This window comes from Candoia aspera, chromosome 6, assembly GCF_035149785.1.
Source record: "Candoia aspera isolate rCanAsp1 chromosome 6, rCanAsp1.hap2, whole genome shotgun sequence".
NCBI lineage: Eukaryota > Metazoa > Chordata > Lepidosauria > Squamata > Boidae > Candoia > Candoia aspera.
Window position 1 is genome coordinate 30,405,242 of NC_086158.1, and position 21,390 is coordinate 30,426,631.

Here is a 21,390-nt window from a genome sequence, read left to right on the forward strand (position 1 = left end):
TGGGAATACATGAAAAGCACATATTTGTACCTGCTTTCTCATCCATGGAAATAGGGTTATGCAAGGTCTTTGAAAGTGGTACTTCGGAACATGCATAGGCCCATATGAAAAAACTTTTTTTCAGATCTTTAAGGCAGCTGTGCTTTTTTCCAAGCTCACATGGCTGCTTTCAATGTTGTCTCTGCGGTCTCTAAATGCAAGTGCATGAACAACTTCTTTGCTTTGCCTTTTCCCACAGTCCTGAAGGGAGAAGGCAACAGGCAGCAGATGCTTTTCTGGGAGTAGATTAACCTTTCAGAAATCAGTGCTTCTCAGCTAGTAGAAAAGTATGGTGGTTAAAATCCAGCTCACAGAGAGTGCACCAGATTGGGGAATACTGTAATAGATTAAATATAGAGCTTTTCCTCATCTGCAGATATTTATTGTTAGGGATCCTAGAGTTTTCAAGAAAAAGAGGTGGGAATCAAGTTCCATGATACCTTATAGTAGGGGACACATTTATTCTATCATTTGCAATCAAAAAGAGGTACTGTATCTATCCGGAAGGGAAACTTTAGGCCTTTTGTATGCTTATTATATCAAAGAGGTAACTTTGGAAGAGACAACGTATGTTAGAAGTCATGGTGGAAGGGAAACACAATGTTGGACTCAAAATGAAAGTTGGTATCCAACATAAAATGGATATAATATATTTAAGAAGATGAAATTCTTGCTTTGAGCTCCCAACTCTGGTATATATTTGTCCCACTTTTGGAACAGAATGTTTAAAAATATTTGACCTTTCAAGTGAAGATGCAGTGAAAGAGAAATAACGAGGTCTAGTGGAGAAATATTCATTAGAGAGAAATATTCTACATTTACAAAACTTGTTTTAGGCTAAAAAAGCCAGTTCTCTCCGATTATTATTTGGGAAGTGAAGTGAAAATAGAGTACATCATCATTAATAGAAATATGGATTTGACCTTGGCAAAATTAATATATACAACATAAATAAAGCCAAGCCATCATTGCCTTTTATAAATATATAAATTCTAAATATTTAACAGTGTACTTGAGCCAAAACAATGTGATTAACTAGAGCTGCAATTTTAATCTACTGTGACTGATTGACTGGAGTTATCCTCCAAGGTTACTGCTCTTGAAATGTGGGACTAAGCTGCTGAGAAAGCAGTTAATTGACTTGATGTATATGCAGACGTTTATAAAATTTACCTCTTTTTCTGTTGGGGTCTGTATGTCCAAAGTTACTTACTGATGACTTATTGATGAAATATATATCTTTTTCTAAGCTTGATGTGACTTTCCTCCCAGTATTTCTATTTTTTTAGCTCCCAGTTGCCTCTACGCCTCATGTTTTTCACCCTGGCTTTTTCTTCCTTTTTCTCTCAAGTTGCTGAGGCCAGTCCCTTCTTGGTCTATTCATACTTCAAAAAATATTCAAATTGGCTCTCTGGTTGTCAGCCAATTTTTGGTTGTTTCTTCTATTACTGTCATATTCTTGAGGTAATGTGTCCCTGGCTCCTTTGCCTGAGCCTTTCTACCCATTGCATGTTAATCCTTGTTGTTTATTAGATCATTATCCTATCTCTTTCAAAAGGCATTCAAATACTTGTTCTAATGCCCTCCCAGTTTGTCATCACAGCATGGGTGATAAATTACAGTAAATTTCTGGGTAAATTACAGTGAAGGAGTGACTGGCTCAGGTGACCCAGTGGTCTACATGGCTGAGTGTAGATTTAAACCTGGATTTCTATACTCTAGAACTGCTCCACTTCAGTGACTTTACTCCTGTCTCTTGGTTCTGTACATGCCTATCTCCAAATGAAGCTAATCTTTCATTTCTTCCATTGAAGCTTCATTTACATTTTGGAGACACAATTTTAGCATTAAAAAAAGAAAAGAAAAGAGTGAGCATTTTATGATATCCCATAATATAACTTGTATCAAGTATAGCTTCTTTGAGTTAATATATTTATAGGTAGGTATAGATTAGCCTTCCCCATTCTAGTCCCACCAGAATTTCCAGCTACTATGTAAAGGAATATATGTATATATAAAGCCAGTGATTTAAAATTGTATGACAGGCACAATTCTGCTCTCCATATAGTTAACTGCTTCCCTAGTTCAGAAGTCCTAATCCTGAGGAGGTCCCATCATCAATGCAACATATTACATATATGTTTTTAACTGTTTTATTGTTTTATATTTGTATTTCTAAGCTGCCCAGAGTCTATGGAAATGGGCAGCTATAATAAATTTAAGATGATGATGATGATGATAAATAGAATTCAAACAGACAAGCCATCTGCCATATAACACCCCAGATGTAACAATTATTGATAAGAAAGACAAAAAAGTCTGAGTAGTGGACATTGCAATACCTGGAGACAGCAGAATAGAAGAAAAAGAACTGGAGTAAATCGCAAAATATAAAGACCTGCAAATAGAAGTAGGATAACTGTGGCAAAAGAAAGCAAAGATAGTACCAATAGTAATAGGTGCCTTGGGTGCAGCTCCAAAACATCTGAAGCAACCACTTGGATGCCATCGGCATTGACAAAATCATCAGTCAATTGCAAAAGGCAGCTTTACTTGGAACAGCTTACATCCTGCGATGATACCTTTAATATTATTAAACAACAATATCTGGCTATCCCAGGTCCTTGGGAAGGACTCAATAGGTGGACAAAAATGCCAAATCCAGTCTAAACATCTTTGTGACCAACAACAACAACAACAACAACAATAATAATAGTGACAACAAAATATTTTCTGGTAAGTGTGATTAGGAGTATAGGCTTAACATGCACTCACTTTTGGCATCTTCCACACTTGCTGGAATTAATGAGAAATCTCGCACCAATTAAGCCATCTTCTATTTATAGAGACATGTTTTTTTAATGTCATGAGTGATGCTATATCCTTATGGAAAATGTTTAAAACATTTTTCTTCATTATGATCTGCTTAATACCTTTATTTTTGTCTGTAGTATAAGACAAGATGCTACTGCTTCCCTTATTCTACTGTGGAAGGTGACAACAGAAAGGTTTAAACAATGCTCACTTATAGATGCCACAAGCATTACTCTTCTCCAAGCAATGGGTGGACTTGTCCTAGCAGAGGAGATGCTGGGGTTAGGAAACAACTATTTCATTGGTGAGTTTTGCTAATGTTGGTTCTTATACTCATAGAATATTTTTCTCTGATGTATTGACCAAATCATAAGTATATATCATATATTAAATCAGAGTAGCTACTGTACAGCAGGTCACAAAACGAAGTAAAATTGAAATTAAAAACAATTAAATAAAACATAAGAATAACCAGAGAGCAGCAGAAATATAGATAACCTTAATAGTTCAATCACAATTTCAATCTTTACTTTGCAAAGCTGCACCAGTCTAGTGCCTCCCTCCTCCCTGTATGTTGAACTTCAACTACCATCAATCTAAGCCACTGTGGGCTGTTTGTTGGGAATTCTGAAAAATGTAGACAGAATTTCAATTATAATCAAAGCAAGTTAAACAACTAAGAAAAACCAATATACTGGGGGCTATATTTAAAGTATAAAATGTCTCCTAAGAAGTCTGAGGTCTCAGGTAAGAGTTCACATAAATACAGAAAAGTAATAGGGAAAATATTGATGCTCTTTTGTGACAGAAATATCTAGCTTGCCATTATGAGTATCAGGATGTCAGACTAGGAATTTTGATTTGATCTAACAAGTTGTGCTTCTATGTTCTGTCGCTCTTGTGTTATGAATTGGAAAAAATACATTACAATTACATTTTATTTACTATTACTGCAGTTTGCAACGTTGAACCTTAGAAGATTAAGCTCAGTTGTATACATTATTTTAAAATGTGGGAAGGTGAAAAGTATGAAGATGATTTCTGTGTTCATGTAAGTTTAATTAAATTAGGCTTGTGGGACAGATGGCTGATTATATCTGGAACATAAAAGTGAAGTCATGGTAATAATTGTATTAATCTGTTGGCCTTTAGAAAGCTTTTCTTTCTGTCATTAAGAGCAGGTTGTGAATTGTTCAAGGATGTCTCAATCTTGGAGACATGTTACTTCGAAGCAAGCAAGAGCAAGCCAGTAAAGAACAGATTTCCATTTGTGGATCTGATTCAGTGTGAGCAGAAACTTCAGCAGCAATTTTGCTCCTATTGGTTATACCTCTTCTCCCCTATATTCAATCTTAATCACATTTTTAGAACTCCTTTGCTTTATCCTAAATATATTTGCAAAGCAGCAGCACTCTGATCCTGGGAATTAACAGCAGAAAGCAGCATTGTGGAATGGAGGTGAATGGAGCCAAAATGGGCAGCACAAAAAGGGTTCATGGAATGCAACTAGAAGGAGAGAAAGCATGGCGATGGAGTCTCATTATATCACTCTCTGTCTCGTCAATTAATAGGGAGAAAGAGGTATAATAAATAGAAGCAAAATTGCTTCTGAAGTTGCTCCTCCTTGACTTTTATTACTAGAGCCTGCAGATCCTTTGCTTTTTGGGCTATCAGAGTAGTGTCGTCAGCATAGTCCAGGTTACTGATGTTTCTTCCTCCAATTTTAAAACACGCTCATCTTCTTCCAATCCAGCTTTGTTAAATATATTCCACATACAGGCTGAATAAATAAGGGGAGAGAGAGAGCTTTTCCTCACTCCTTTGCCAACTTGGAGCCAGTCTGTTTCACCATGTTCTGTCTGCATTGAGGCTTCCTGATCTGTGTACAACTTTTGCAGGAGGACAATGAGATGTTCTGGGATTCCTATTTTTCTAAGCACCTCCCACTCCTTCGCATGATTGATACAATCTGAGGCTTGATTTTTTTTTTCCTTTGGCTTTCTCTTTTTTATAAGAATTTTATTAAGTTTCAAGCAAAGATAAAAGTTACAGAAAAACAAAAAACCACAAAGAAAAAAAACTAAAAAGGAGTGGAAACACAAGAGAATTTTTTTCAAAGTTACAGAGAAGTGTGACTTCCAACTTTTAACAGCAAGGGTATACAAAAATTTTCCATAGTCAATCCCTTACTCTATATTAAACCAAAACTACATTATTTCTATAAATCATTCCACATTGGCACACTATGAAAATCACTAAGTACAGTTTCTCCCTCCACTTATATTAAAAGAAAAAAAAGAAAAATTCATATAAACCTCCTAAACAACTTCCCCCTCCCCAAAGATAACATCTATTTAATTATTCCCTTCCTACTGCAATTCTATATATTTCTGTCTACTATAATAAAAATCAAACTAAAAAGCATATAAATTGTCTGCTATTGTACTTAGTAATACAAGTTTTAATGATCTTAATCTTAATAAACCCAAAACCCTCCAAGTGGACATTTTTTATCTTATTCATCTTAATTCAAATCATTAAAGATAATGAAATCAGCCAAACTTTAAAAACAATCCAGATAACTATTCTTTAACCCTTATCCCACTTCAAAATAAACCAGAGCATTTACATATCCCCATAATGTACAGACAGCTTTTTTCTTAAAAAGATTTAACAGCCCAACTGCCCCCCTCAAAAACTCTGACTTCTCTTCAGGAAACCTCCCATACATAATAACCCTTTCTTTTTCCTGGCATTGCACCAGAAAATCAATTTCACTTGTGGCTTGCAACTTGCTCTGTCCCTTAAATTTCTCCATCTCGACTATCCAATCTTCATCCAGCATTTCAATAGAAATCTCGATCTCACTCTTAGAAGAGACATTTCTGTCACTGTTAAAATCCTCAGTTTCATCCACAACATCCCCAGCCAGATGACACATTTCAGACCTCATATTTTCCACAATGTCCTAACTGTCTTGTGTAAAAACTTGGTAGGAGTCAGAAAGAATCTGTTTAAAATCCTCCATGTCTCATACAGTAGATTATGGCGCCCCCTAGGAGCTTAACCAGCGAAAGTCAAAGATATGAAAGAGTTCCGGAATGTGTTTCCAGAAATGAAAGTGAGATATGCAGACAGTTCCCAAGGGAAAGTAGAAGCAGAAAGCTGAAGGTTCAAATCAGCTGATTCAACATGTAGGAAGATGCTAATTTCTTCAAGTTTAGTGCAAAAATAGTAACAGGGGGACAATTATTTACTCTCAATCCTTCTCAATATTTGGAGGGAAAACAAGGTCCAAAACTTAAAAAGATTTTTTTTTTAAAAAGTAATCCCAAAAATAACAATAAGCACCACAAGAGCTAGCTTTTCTTTGCTGTAGAAAACCTTTCTTAGGGTACGCATACTTAAAAGAACTATAAATTGGGTGATTTAGAAATGGGGTGGCCAGTCTTAGTGTCCCTTTAAGGCTACAGCATGGATTGGAAAATGGTGACATCCCCGCCTCCCAGCTAGCTCTTACCAGTTGAATGTGAATGCTGTTTGCAATCTTCTGGCTGCAGGCAGCCATCTGGAGGACAGATGGGGTGATTCCAGGTGTTTTCCTTTTTCCAGAAAACACTCCTGGGCTTCAGGAAAACCTGCCTGAGTCCCCAAAAACTGCCGCGTTGTCATCTCCACCTGCTGAGCCCACAGGCACAGCTGTTCAGTCTGCTTAAAGCTCCACCAGAAGTCCGGTTTTCTTTGGTTTTCTTAATTTTCCAGAGTACGTCACCAATAATGTCTCATGCTTTTGGGCCTTTTCTAAAGCCAGCTTGAATGTCTGGCATCGCACTTTCCACATTGGGCTCTAATCTGCATTGGATGATCCTAAGCATTATTTTGCTACCATATAAAATTATGAATATTGTACAATAGTTTGCACACTCTGTGAAGTCTCCTTTCTTTAGTGTTAGTATGTTGATTGATGTATTCTAATTTGTGGCCATTCTTCAGATTTTCTGGCATAACTAGAATCATTTTCTAGAAGTAGAGGTTCCTGTAAGTAAGGAATATCTTCTAAGATATCTTGAATGTTAACATATCTATTGTACAGAATTTCAGTGTACTCCTTCCATATTTGTTTGATCTTCTTTGAATTAGTTACTATGTATTCATTGCCATCCTTTAGCAGACCAGTGAGAGGTCGTAACCTCCTTCTGAGTTCAGAGATCTTTTGGAAGTTTTTCTGTGTCTGTTTCCCTTTTCAGTGTGTTTATAGATGTTGTAATACTTCTTGTTTCTTATAAAAGCTCTCTGAAATACTTTAAGTTTCTTTGTGAGAACTTTGTTTTTATTGTCTTTACCTTATCTTTATATCTTTGTTGTACTGTAGAAAGTTGGAAGCCACCATGTAATAGTCCTCTCTGTATTTTTGCACTTTTTTAGTTTTCTTTTTTCTTGTAGTATTCTTTGTTTCATTTTTTTTTACTTTTTATGTATTTTATGTGTATGTTGAAAATTAATAAAGCTTTATAATAAAACAAAAGGGTTGTTCTAACTGTGAGCAAAATTATTCTGTTGAGGATTTTCTTCTGTTGTTGTAAAGTTATGGTAGCCCTGACTTCCATCCATACACGCTATCCTTAAATTTTCAACTAAGAGTTTAGAGACAGGGCAAAGTTCTATCAAATTGTATAGTATATTCCAGGAAACAAAACAGTCTCAGACATCCCTGATTAAAATGGACATGTTCATATAGAAAAGCTCAAATTGGAGTAGCAATATATATTTCTGATATAGCTCAGTTCAGTAAATTGCTTGGCTAATTGAATAGCCTTTCTCTTGATTTTTTCTTCAGTAAACAAATTTAAAATAAGCTGTTGTACTGCAGTTACTGTAGAAATGAAGTCTCATAAGCCGCTTCACAGCCTGTTTTTAATTCAGATGCTTTGCTTGGTTGCTAAATAAGCAGCTTTGTAAACATGGTTAATGACATGAGTGTTATGAACTAATCTTTGAAATGAAAACATACTTTTAAGGTGTAGATGTATGGGTGTTAAGTATCTGCTTCATTTTTCTAAGTGAAAATGGTCAGGAAATGATGGCATGACTTAAGCTTAGCATTTTGTTCTAGTAAAACAAAATGCTCATTTATTGCTCAGCAGTGTTATAACATTATATAATTATATTATATAATGCTGTGCTAGGATTTTTAAACCATAATTTATTGAATAAGTCATCACGGCTCTTGCTTGCACTTGTCATATTGAATGGATGGGTGGGATCATACATCAGGGTTACCCCCAAACTACCAGATTATATTATAGCATACACCACTTTGAACTAGAGCAATACTGCATAAAGAGGTAAGCCATTGTTCATTATTTATTCTGTTATGCTGTGTATAAACAAGCTGCTAATGACACAAGGTTTTTACTTTTCCATTTGTGTGAAATGAACTAGGCAGAGAGAGATGTCAGAATCTTGTGATATCAGAATTTTGGGCTTGATTTGTTGCTAGGATAGGATAGGATAGGATAGGGATAGGGATAGGGATAGGGATAGGGATAGGGATAGGGATAGGGATAGGGATAGGGATAGGGGTAGGGATTGCCTCACTGCAATAATCAAAGATCTGATAATTTCTTTTTTGATTACAGTAATGCATCATGGGTAGGACTGCTGTGGGATATGGTTTGTATTTTGTAATGGGATATGTATATGAGGCTTCCTTTATATATTATCCAGGCAAAATGCAAAATGCTGGAAGATGACAACCATCAGTGACACACGTGGGCACTGCACTGGCTTCCAGGAGGCTTCAAATATCAATTCAAAAGGCTCATTTTCATATTTAAAGCCTGATATATCCTTGTATCTGGGTATTTACAGGACTGTCTCCTTCAGGTAGAATACTCCCATCCAGGGTGTTTGTCTTACGATGGCATGTTGAGTGTTCTGCCCACGTGAGATTAGGAGACAGGGGTTAAGGCCCATTGTTTCTAGCTATATAGTCCATCCTTGTGGAATAACCTATCCCCGGAGGTACTTGGTATCCTTATGATGATTATTTAGGGAGGAACTGAAAACAGAGCTCTTTGACAGAGCTTTAATGATCAGTGCTTTGCATATTTTTGTGTGTTTTGGAAGCAGTTTTTTGGTGGAGTTTTTTGAGGAGGGACATTGGGGTAAGTAGGATTTTAAGTTTATGTTTAGATTATGGATTTTATGTTTAGTCTTATAAACTGCTGAGAGTCCATGTGAAGTATACAACAATAAAATTCAGTTAATACAAATACTGCAGCATGGGCACTGACTGGAACTGAGCAGTGTGAACACATCATACCAATTCTTTATGATATTCACTGGTTCCCAGTTTATTTATGATCCCAATTCAGAGTGCTGGTATGAACCTATAAAGCCCCTCATGGCTTTGGACTGCAGTATCTTAAAGGAATAGCTCGTTTTTTGGGGTGGGGGGGAGAGTTGCGCCTTCAGGTCAGTTTTTGACTCCTGGTAACTGTCTGGACAAGTCCCTGCAGTTTTCTTGGTAAAATTTCACAAGTGGTTTGCCATTTCAGAAGTGGTTTCCTCCCTAAGGCTGAGAGAGGGGAACTGGCCCAAGGTCACCCAGATGGCTCTGTGCCTAAGGCAGGACTAGAACTCACAATCTCCCAGTTTCTAGCCTGATGCCGTATCCACTACACCAAGCTGGCTCTCTCCAATAACTCCTACCTGTACCCCCAGATAATCTCTGGAGAGGTGCAGTGAGCAGCTACTCAGGAGAATAGTTTCAGGGATATTTCCCAACATTCACCTTTTCAATGGCAACCCCCTAGTAAGGTATGCCTGGTACTATGTTTGTTTGTTTATCTGTTTATTTATTGCATTTATATCCCATCTCAATCTGACGAATCTCAGCAGCTCACACAATGTAAGAAAAATATCAAAACATCCATGGTACAATTAAATACCTATTAAATATCTAAATCATAAAAGCAGAGAACCAATACTGTATACAATTAATAAGCTAAAAAAAATAGTGAAAAATAAAAAGTATAAAAGATGGCATGATACATAAAGATCATTGGAATGTTCTCTGAAGTAGCTCGGTTTTTAACATCCACCTGAACACTATCAAGATGTCAGCTCTTTGAGGTAGGCAAGGTCAAGACACAGAAGCAGCAGAGATTCCAAGAATGCTCTTTATTGCTGCAAGGTAGGATAACAGAATCTTGAAAGATTCTGTCAGAATTTCTCCCTGCCACATTTTATACCAAACAGAATTAAGGCAGGGGAATTTTGAGGTTTTTTTCTCACACTTTCCACTTTCTCAGGACTGAGTTGCTGTTTCTCATTCCTTGATGATACATGGCTGTTCCCACTACCCAAGGCTACAGTAGATCTATATCCTTTCAGACAAGGAAGCGGCAGTCTAAGATATACTAGGAGATTATTCCAAAGCGTTGGCACTGGTGTTTGTCTCTCCTCACCTCCCAGAAGTATGGAACTATGAAGAGTTACTTCCTAAATGTTCTATTAGGTTGGAGTAGGTGGCCCTACTTTGATGGTGATCCACCCACTTGTACTTGACACTTCCACTGTGCAACCCTCGACAGATTATCTCTGAGCATATGAAGCCCCTTAGTAGAAGAAAGATTCTACCTTTGCTTTACCCAGCAATTACCTAGCTGCTAATATATGTCATGTTCACCGTTCCAATGTTGCTGGTACATCGTAACGTTTCGCATGTCATTTGGCTGATGCGTGTTCAGTCTGGGAAGGGAGGAGGATTCTATCTCGTGGGATTGTTATATGTTAGCAGCTGGATTGGAATGTGTTTGGGTTATCTCGTGTGTTCAAGGTTCTTTTCCCAGGACATCAGCAGAAACGGTTACCAGCACCTGGGGGTGGGGGGGAGTTTGCAATGGCAGGACGAGGGGAGGGATTACGTTTGAGCTGAGGGTTTTTAGTTTGTATTTGGCGCGCTTTTACTCATTCTCAGCTTTCTCTGTATTTGCATACTATTCTTTAATAAATCAGATATCATTAAATTCCTGCTTGTGAGTCTGAGTCTGTTAGAGTAGGCAATCATTACAATATAGCTATTTATTGGATATAAATAAATTGGCAAAATGGTGTAACAGTGATTTTCTAACTTTCATACTTGTGTTGTAATTTTTTTTCCCCAGACAATACTGATATATTAAATGCACGGGGTATGATTGCACAGTAAAAAATCAGATCTGGAACAGAGTTTTTTGTAGAATTGTTCTGTCTAATTCATGGTTTTTGTTGTTGCTCACCAAGGACAGTGGTAGTTTATTGTTTTATTGATAACTGTTCTGTTTTTTTTTCCGTTGCTGCTTCTTTTTTATCAGCAATGAAAACAGTAAGTAAGTAACAGTAAGTAGCAGTAAGAGTTTTCCTTTTGGGAATACCCTATACTGAGAATCTGAGAAGTCTATAATTCTGGAAAAGGTGGAAGGAAAGAGAAGAGGATGACTGGCAGCAAGGTGGATGGACTCAATTACAGCAGTGATGGTTGCCCCATTGGAAGACATGAAGGAGAAAGAGTGTCCTGGAGAAAATCTATCTATGTGATCACTGAGAGTCAACACTGACTTGATGGCACATAATTAATCATATTGACAACCTACTCTGCTTTTATATAATTCATCTATATGATTTTCATCTATAAGTTAACCAGGTTGTAGATATGTGCTTACATGCTTTATTCCTTACAGGCACCATGGCAAATAAATGTCTTATGTGGGGCAGAATTCTCTAGAAGTTAAGTGTATTGGCAAAGAGATGATGTGACTCACATTTTTTTTAAAACACCCTTCCTTTTGCAAAGTCTAGGAATTTAGGATTTTCATTAGCTCCTTTACTATAAAGATATTATCCCTCTGATGGGAAATGACATTAGGATTAAAATTTAGAAAGCAATACTATGCTTCTTCACCTCATTCTATTGCTCCATGAGAAAAAGATACCACTTTATGAAATTTCCTGTCTGCATACTCTCATTGTTGTCTATAACAGAAGTGATTTACATAAAAATTCTATCTGTTTCCCAAAACCTTGGCTGTTCATAGTGATTGAAAACATTATCTCACAAGTATTTCAGTTATATTCAGTGATACCAAATGTTGCAGATAAATTAGTTGGCCTTCCCTGGTCTGATATTCTTTAGATGTGTTAGACATAAACTACTGTACTGATTATGTAATTATGATAATTGAAAACCCAATACATTAGGGAGACCCTGGATTAAAGACACAAGGCTTTATGGCTTCAGGTGAGGGCAAAGGGTATGAGGAACAGAAAACGGCAAAGTTCTCATTCAGTTTTCTTTAAATATCTACATCCATTAAAAAAAATGAGGGAGAGAAGCAAATATGGTCCTTATTAGCAGGATTATTGCTTTTCTCAGCATGCCTACTAGCAAAATAATGTGTTTGTGCATTTTTAGAGTCATGCTGGTGCAACAATTGATATACTAAATTCTTAGTAAATTCAAATTGCAGTGTAAAAATGGCATACATTGACACATATCCTTCTCTCCTAATTCTAACCAATGTAAGTTGGAAAGTTAGTCCTTGTGCCTTCAATTTAGATCATTACTATCTGGAAGGCATAAACAATTGACATTACTATTTATTGTGGTAGCATGAGTGTTAGGAATATGCTTATACAAAGCAACTAGTCTCAGGAAAACAAACAAAAAATTCTCATTGGGACCTGCCAGTATTGGGAAAATATAATTACTATGAGAGATAATTTTATATTTTTTCACTTCTTATCAAAGACAGCTTCCCCACCCTCAAATATTACTGCACTGCAATTATAATTTTTAAAACATCTCCCATTTCATTACAACTAAAATGTAGCAAAATGTTTCTGCATGCATAATTTAGAAATATTCTGTTGGTGGATCCAAAATTACTTCAGTATGTTAGGAATTTTCCTATCCTTAGAATATTTTGTCCTTAAAGTAGGACTTATATTATGTACTTCTGGTCATTTTACTTTGCATTAAGTTCAAAAGTATTTTTTAGCAAATGTTCTTCGATACCAACAGTCTTAAGTAAATTTTGTTATCAGAAAAGGCTATCAGAAAAGGCTATCTTGTTTAATTATTCCAGGTAGTAATGACCACAAATTGTTGCCTGCCTCTACTTTCTTCTTCAAAGTGTTCTACCTTACGATAATTTTTAAAATAAATTTTACATAAGGATGATGGTGTCTTCTTGTTTCTCAGTGTTCTTCTGTATGGCAATTATTTATACATTAATCAACTCAATTTACTAATAATGAATTTCTCTAAACAGTTATTTGCTGATGTAAGAGGATTGGTAAGAGAGAGAGCATCAACATTAAGTGAAACAGGATTGTAAATTAGTCATTTGTAACTGTTCTAATGCTGTGACCTTCATATCTGATCAAAGTGGGTATAGATATGAATACTAGAACTCCTTTAAATTATAAGGGCCTTTGCACATCACTGTACATTTTACCTCCAGTGATTTGCAAATGAATGGTATATATCTGTCCCATATCACAAGCTGTTTTTGAATCTCTTCTCATTTTTCAAAAGCAGTTGACCATACAGTATGTAAAAGCAGCATCTCCTTTGAGTCCAGATAAATTCTTGGTGACTTTGTGGATGTATCTGTGCAATTTCTGTACTGTAATTTTTCTCTCCTAAACCTGTTGTGAACTACAGAAGCAAAACAAAAAAAAAAAAGCAAAAAGCAAAACAAAAAACAAGCTGGCTTGTTTTCATATATCCCTGTTTATGGCCAGTAGCAGTTTAGTGGGATTTAGGTCAGGCGAAATAGTAACTGCAGCCCTAAGTCATTCCCCAACTCTGCCCAGATTAGTTCATTCTATCTCATAGCTGTTTTAAATTCCCTTTTAAGGAATGGTATTATATTTTTAACAGTAATATATGTGGTCTCTTTCTCCAGGTTTTGTGAATGATTCAATTTCCAAATGCATTGTGGCATTACGCTTGACTGTAATAGTAAAAGTCAACATGTGTTTGCCCGGAGGAATTCAGCCTGATAGCCTTCAGTGTTCTGGGAAAGGAAAATGCATCACAAGAGAGTCTGAGGTAAGAAAAAAGCATAGAACCTGCAGAAGGAATGTGGAGGGTGGGTGCTGGGGCACGAAGATCCTGGTATTGACTTGTTCATGTGAGGCTGATTGAGACAAAGCGAAGAATTGCAAGGGTCAAATGCCAAAGAAGGAGCAGTGCATGATTTGGGAGAAACCAATGAAAGGCAGCTGTAAAGGGCAGGTGCATGGAGAAAATTGGCAGTTGGTAGAGGATTAATTGAGCATTGACTATATTTGTATGACAAACTCTTGAGGCGTGCAAGTGCCTGGTTTGCATGATATGCTGAACCTTAAATTAACAGCACATGCTCGTATGTGAATCAGTGTAGCATTCAAATGCAGCCACTCCGGTAGCAAGTTATCCCATACTGTGCTGGGTTTAATTTCATCTTAATGTTACATGTGAACCTAGGCATTGTAATTTATAAATCTCATGCAAGCCCAGCCAGTTGTGCATAATTCAATAAAGCAAGCTCCAAATGCCATATCTTCTCTGTGGGAAGTGATCATTAGAGGAGTTTTATCTAGCTTCAAAGCCTGGCATTCAATTGGTGGTCTGCAGCTTTTTAGCAGATCTTCTGGCACCCAATCCAGTTCCCTAAAAACATGGGTGTGGTCCCAGAGATGTTGAAAAGTTGTATTTAAATGTAAATATAAATCAAATCAAATGTAGTATTTGTCCTGGTTCTACCCAGTATTTTTCAGAGCACGGCCTTTAGCAGAGCAGCTCTCACTTAGTAAATTCTGTACCCCCAGTTGTTGCATGGAATTTCAAACAATTGCTTTCTGATAACCTCTCTTCTGGTTTACATGAGTTTTGGAAATGGCTAATTAGCTGTCACTTTTTTCATCCCTCCCAACTCTATTTTGGATTACGTTGCTTTAATATTTAATATTATTATTAAATTAAATTAAATTAATATTAATAATTTAATTTATTTGCTGCATTAAATAATATCAGATTTCCATAAAGCAAAAGGAATTCAGTAGATGCCTTATAGGATATTATCCATACTGATATAGAAACTATCTAAACCCTTAGAAAATGGAAGCAGTTCCCAGGAGAAATCATAAAATTTGACTTGCCAAAAACAGTCACCAAAAAAAAAAAAAAGTGTTCAAGAAAGATAGTGAATATTTCTGCTTTAGGAGATGTACCATGTGATTCTGTTATAACTGGAATTTCTATTGCTGTACTTGCTTCTGAGTGCTCCCTTTTCGTGTCCTGCATATTCAAGACTATAATTTTGGTGCTGAAACCCTTCCTGTCTATTTTTATTGGAAGGTTATTAAGAGAGAAAGCTCTGTCCTTCCATAGCATACTCACTAGATGCAGAAAACATTGCTATTTTGTTTTTTTGGAAGGTGTTTTATATGTGATGTGTTGCTATCATTGTTTGGCATGTTTCAGTCAAACCTCTTTCATCTCCCAGACAGCTTGAGGCACTGAAGTCTGATAATTTTATGTGCTATCAGCTTTTCTTAATTGTGGGATAAGGGAGAGTTGCTTTCATTACTGCTTTTGTAAGGTTGTATGCTTCAGGTAGAGTTCCTGGCAGAAAGAGAATGCAGTTTTTTGAGGTCCTCATGGTGACCTTATCATCAGGTTTGAAGCTGAGATACTCAACAGTTGCTTAGCTTTCAGTGTCAACGTGTATTAGCAAGAGGAGCTCTAAATCTATGGCATCTGCAACTTTTGAGTAGAAGGTGCAGAATATGGTGTCAAGTTCATTGTATGGTATGTATTATATTTCCATGACATCTTATCACTTTGGATTTTGATGATATTCTCATAAAAATCAGCACCAAGAACAAGAACATAAAACGTTTAGACAAGTAACTTGGTGTTTTGTTTGATGTGGAGGAATCAAGCAGAAACATTGAATGCATGTTCCGGAATATTCTACATATTTATTAACTATTATTATTAATATAATTATTTTCTTATCTTACCTTCTTTTAGTGTCTCTTGTTTTCCTGGAGTAAATAGTTGTAATTAAAAGTAAGAAGTTATGTGAATATAGGATCCTATGTTTTTCCTATATATTATTTCCAGATATCACTTCAGCTATTACTCTAAGCTACCCTGAGTTCAAAAAGCACTTTAATAATTTTTCAGAAGAATGTTTTAAGGGAAAGTGACAGCTTCCAGGTGTGTACACAGTACTTCTGGACTTGTAGACACTGTTATGTGCCTAGCAAATATCTATGGTCTTGAAAATATATGTGTTCAAATATGTTTCCTAAAGCCTGCTTCTACCAAAGCTGCATTTCATCAAGTCCTAAAAATAGCTTAGCCAAAGTACTGTCAGCAAAAACCTTTATAAATCTGCACTTGGAAATTCCATTCAATTGTTTTGGATCAACAGTTTGAGCTTGCAAATAAGCATATGTGTTTACAGATGATCCAGTCTTTCATTAGACTAGCTCACCAAAAGCTTATGCAGAATGTTTATTTTAGTGAGACTATTATTTGGGTTTTGTACTTTTGTATTTCTTTCTGCAAGAGTTTTTTTTTAATATTCCTTATATGGCCAATTGGAATTTAAGCCAAGAAATTTGATTCAAAGCCAGAATGAACAGTGTGTAGTTTAATCAACTGGCTTAATTAGGCATGAGAAGTTTTTGCCACTTTATTTTTCACCTACACTGAGAGAGGCCCACAATGGCTCAGTAAGTTTCCTACCCTTACAATAATCAGTTGCCAATATTGTATATCTTATCTAAATCAGCTATAGGATTAAGATTTTTTTCCCAGTTCTTTTTAGATAATGGTGTAATGGCATGGTCTTTGAAGTTCTTTAGGTTTATCCATAAACCCCTCTGCTTGTAACACATACATTTTAGTATGCAAAGCACATTATTAAAAAAGATAATATAGAAGGCATTTTGCCATAGACAGGCATTAACTTTAGTACACAAGTGCCAGGATAAGGATTATGCCAAAGTTGCTCAGGGTTCCTGAATACACAGTCATATATTTTTTTTATTGAACATCCTATAAACAAAGTACCATTTTGCAGTTTTAGGTAAGTAAAAAGAGATATAATTGGATATTCTGTGTTAAGAAATAGTTGGGAAAAAGTGGAGTTAAATCATCCTTAGTCGCTTTTAAAGTTGCATTATCTGGACCAGTGTTTCTCAACTCTGGCAGCTTTAAGATGTGTGGACTTCAACTTCATACACTTTTCTTTTTCTCTACACTTCTGTGGAGTTGAAGTCTATACATTTTAAAGTTGCCATGGTTGAGAAACACTGATCTGGACTATCAGTGAAATCACATGTGTATTAAACTGCTTGATGGTTTACAGTTGTAACCTATAGAAGAAACCAGTGCCAATTTCCAGGATGTTCCTGCAAAGTTGCAAGAAATATATTTAATCTTGAATTATGTTAACTATGGTTTGTTATGAATATCTCTTAATATTCCACTCATTAGATCGAGTCCCATTGTTAGGAAAATTATTTTGCTTGGATGTTTGCAGCACTGATGTAGCAGATGAGCATTTAATGTAACATGAAATTCTTGCGAAAGACAGGTTAGCATAGCTAGCATTTTGGTTAATGTGCTCAAGGTGCCTGAACACTATTGCTTTTGTTATGATTATTTTTAACAGAAAGATATCTGTTGAACTGAATGTGCAAGGCAGCTTTCTCCATTAGGAAGTTACACACTTTCTCTGCATACCTGGAGGGCACTAGAATAAGTAACAATATCTTAAGGGCTTGAACTTGACAAGGCTTTAATCTGACAGTTTCTTTTCAGGGTCTTGAAATCAACTGCTGAGTTTTTTTCAGTATCAAAAAGTTTTAAAGGATGCATTAGAGGACAGGGAAGTGGAAAGGTGAATTGTTCTAAAAGGATTGGTGTTGGTAATATAGAGCAATGTTGGATCATTTTTGTTTCGTCCATTATTGCTGGGAGGAACAGAATGCAAGTATAAAGTGAAACAATTCCTGAACAGTAAAAGAATAGTAGCTTCTGAAGCACCTGTACTTCCTTCGGGGAACTAAAAGAGGGAACTCAGAGGGGTTGATAGAGATCAATTGTGGGCCCTCTGAAGGTCCTACTTTGTGGTGGGTCTGTCCAAAAAGTCTGCCTTGAATTAGGTCTATTTGAAGAGAGGGAACCTCGTATTGGGAACTATCCATTCCTAAGCATCTTCTCATTGTTTCTAAACAGATAAACTTAAAGATCTGTAAAAGAATTCTAAATCTTCAGTTATTGTTAGAAACTGTTCATAAAGATTTAAATAAGGATTATGACAATCTCTAGCCTGTGCTATTCAGTTAAATGAGTACATGTAGCCAAAAATGTAACTCTGTGATGAAAGAAAAATGACAGTGGAATATTAATAACTGCTAATGGTATCTAATCATCTTTGCATAATAACTTGTCTGAATTCCAGTGGTATTATCTGTCTGCAATTCTGAACTGCAAGCACTGAGACATGTTTCATTACCAATATTTTCTTAGGAATAAATTGTTCTTTTGATTTTATAATAAATTGTTACCATATATTATCTTTCAGCATAGTTATCAGCCTCGCTTTGCTGGTAGCATTGAAACTATGGAATTGTAAGCAAGAAGGATATACTGATTTTTATTTTCTTCACTGCAGTTCTCTGATATTTATAACACTTTAATTGATGCATTTAAATGCCATATAAAATAGTATCAAAGAAACATTAGCAAAATATAGCTTACTCAGAAATAAGTCCTTTTGGGTTCATTGAGGTTTACTTTTAGGTAGGTGGGAATAAGCTTTTATCCTAAGCGAGTAAGACCAGAAGCTTAACTGATCTTTGGTTAGTCATTGATTTAACTGACCGTGATGTGGTACAGTTGAAATAATTAGACAGTGGATAAACAGTAGGGTTTAGTATATATCTAAGGTACTTCCAGTACATTTGAAAGACTGCATACCATCAAACTGAGTGGATCTTACTTTTGTGTATAAAGGCATGGGATTAGTTCCTGTTCTGGACTGTAGTCACTTGGTGTTCTTAGGTATGAATTCTTTTAGTTATATATTTTATTTATATCATAGGGATAATAATGATATTTTAAGTAAAAGAAGAAATATTTATATGAACTGAAGAGAAATCAGAATATACGGTATTTACCCAGAAACTTTGCTTTTACTATTAACAAAAGCTACTGAGACCACAGACCTGAAAAACTCTTAGAAAATGAGGAGGTCAAGATCTTGTGAGATTGTAAAATAAAAACCAAGAGATATCCAAAATAGAACACACCAGATGATGATGATTTACAATTACTGAAAGGAACAGTGTGGTTGATAGATGTAGAAATACCAAGAGATAGTCAAATTTATTTATTTATCATATTTTTATCGCTGCCCATCTCCCTCATATGGGGGACTGGGTGGTTCACAATTAAACAGTTTAAAATTTGATAAAATCATAGTAATATCATTAATCAATAAATAAATATAAAATATAATGAGATCCAAGTAATGGCATATCTAATATCCAGAAGGGAGCAAGACTGGCCTCGGCAGGACTAGGGAGCCAAACAACCCCAAGCATGGCTCTTCTTCTCCCCACTCCAGGCATGGTGACAAAACCAGGTCTTCAGCTGTTTCTTGAAGTCCAGAAGCGAGGAGGCCAACCTCACTTCCGGGGAAAGAGTGTTCCAAAGGGTGGGCACTGCTGCAGAGAAGGCCCACCTCCTGGACCCCACCAGATGGAATTCTCGTGCAGATGGGGTCCGCAGTATGCCCTCTCTGCATGACCGGGTGGGATGGGTTGATGCAACAGGGATGAGACAGTCCCTTAGGTAACCTGGACCCATGCCATGTAGGGCTTTAAAGGTGATAACCAACAACTTGAATTGGAACCGGAAGCAAACTGGTACCCAGTGCAGCTTGTGCAGCAATGGAGCAATATGTGCTGATCTTGGAGCACCCAAGATAGCCCGCGCAGCTCCATTTTGGACCAGCTGTAGCTTCTGGATACTCTTTAAGGGTAGCCCCATGTAGAACGCATTACATGGGAGATGACCAGGGCATGAGTGACCGTTCGGAGGGCCTCTCACTCCAGGAAGGGGTGTAACTGGCACACAACATGAAGTTGTGCAAAGGCCCTTCTGGCCATGACTGCCACCTGCTCTTTGAGCAGGAGTCGTGAGTCCAAGAGGATCCCCAAGTTACGCACCGGGTCTGTCTGGGGCAGTGCAATCCCATCCAAGACTAAAGATGGCAAGTTCCTTGGAGCAGAGGGGCTGTTAACCCACAGCCACTCTGTCTTACCAGGGTTCAGCTGAAGCCTGTTGTCCCCCATCCAGGCCCCCACAGCTCCCAGGCACCTGGAGAGGGCAGTCACAGCATCACTTACTTCCCCTGGGATGGAGATGTATAACTGAGTATCATCAGCATATTGATGATACCTCATCCCATGGAGATGGATGATCTCCCCCAGCGGTTTCATGTAGATGTTAAAAGGAGAGGAGAGAGTACCGACCCCTGTGGCACCCCACAAAGGAGGGGACGTGAGCCCTATTTCTCCTCCCCTATTAACACCGACTGGGATTGGCCCTGGAGGAAGACTACGCCACCCACCCCCAACTCCCTGAGCTGACCCAAAAGGATACCATGGTCGATGGAAAGCCTCTGAGAGGTCAAGGAGAGCAAGGATGGATGCACTGCCTCCATCCCGCTCCCACCAGAGATCATCCATAAGTGTGACCAATGCAGTTTCTGTTCCATATCCGGGCCTGAAATCTGACTGCAAGGGGTCTATATAATCCATTTCCTCCAGGATCCTCTGGAGCTGCAGTGCCACCACCTTCTCAACCACCTTCCCCATAAAGGGGAGGTGGGAGACTGAATGAAAATTATCCAGTACGGTAGGATCCAATGATGGTTTCTTGAGGGGACGTACCAACGCCTCCTTAAAGGCCGCCGGAAACACCCACATCTTTGGTTAGTCTTTGATTTAACTGACCCCCTCCCGCAAAGATGTATTTTCCATTGACTGGGCCCAACCACACGTCATCTCCTGAGCTGCCTTCACCAGCCAGGAGGGACATGGGTCTAATTGACAGGTGGTGGCATTTACAGTCCGGAGGATCTTGTCCACTTCCTCCGGTCCAACAGGATCAAACTGTTCCCAGATAACTGGGTAAGTACGCTCCCCAGGCATCTCCCCAGACTTCATCCCACGCTTGGAGTCCAACTTAGAGTGAATCCGAGTGATTTTATCCTGCAGATGCCCCGAAAATTCCTCAGCACAGCCCTGTAGATGATTTTCCGGATCCCCTTTCCCCAACAAAGATTGGGTGACCCTAAACAGGGCTGCTGGGCAGTATTCTGCAGATGCAACAAGAGTGGAGAAATACTGGCGTTTCGCTGCTCTTACCACCACAAGGTAGGCCTTAATCATGGCTCTAGCTTGTGTCCGGTCGGG

At 37.4% G+C, this 21,390-nt stretch overlaps 1 protein-coding gene across 1 annotated transcript in view; it reads left to right on the forward strand.

Moving 5' to 3' along the window:
- DNER (delta/notch like EGF repeat containing) overlaps positions 1-21,390 on the forward strand; it is a 151,744-nt gene that overhangs the window by 79,591 nt on the left and 50,763 nt on the right. The window contains exons 4-5 of the mRNA XM_063306668.1: positions 2,991-3,157; positions 13,809-13,954. Of these exons, the coding sequence (XP_063162738.1) occupies positions 2,991-3,157; positions 13,809-13,954 (313 nt within the window). The remainder of the gene's footprint in view (positions 1-2,990; positions 3,158-13,808; positions 13,955-21,390) is intronic.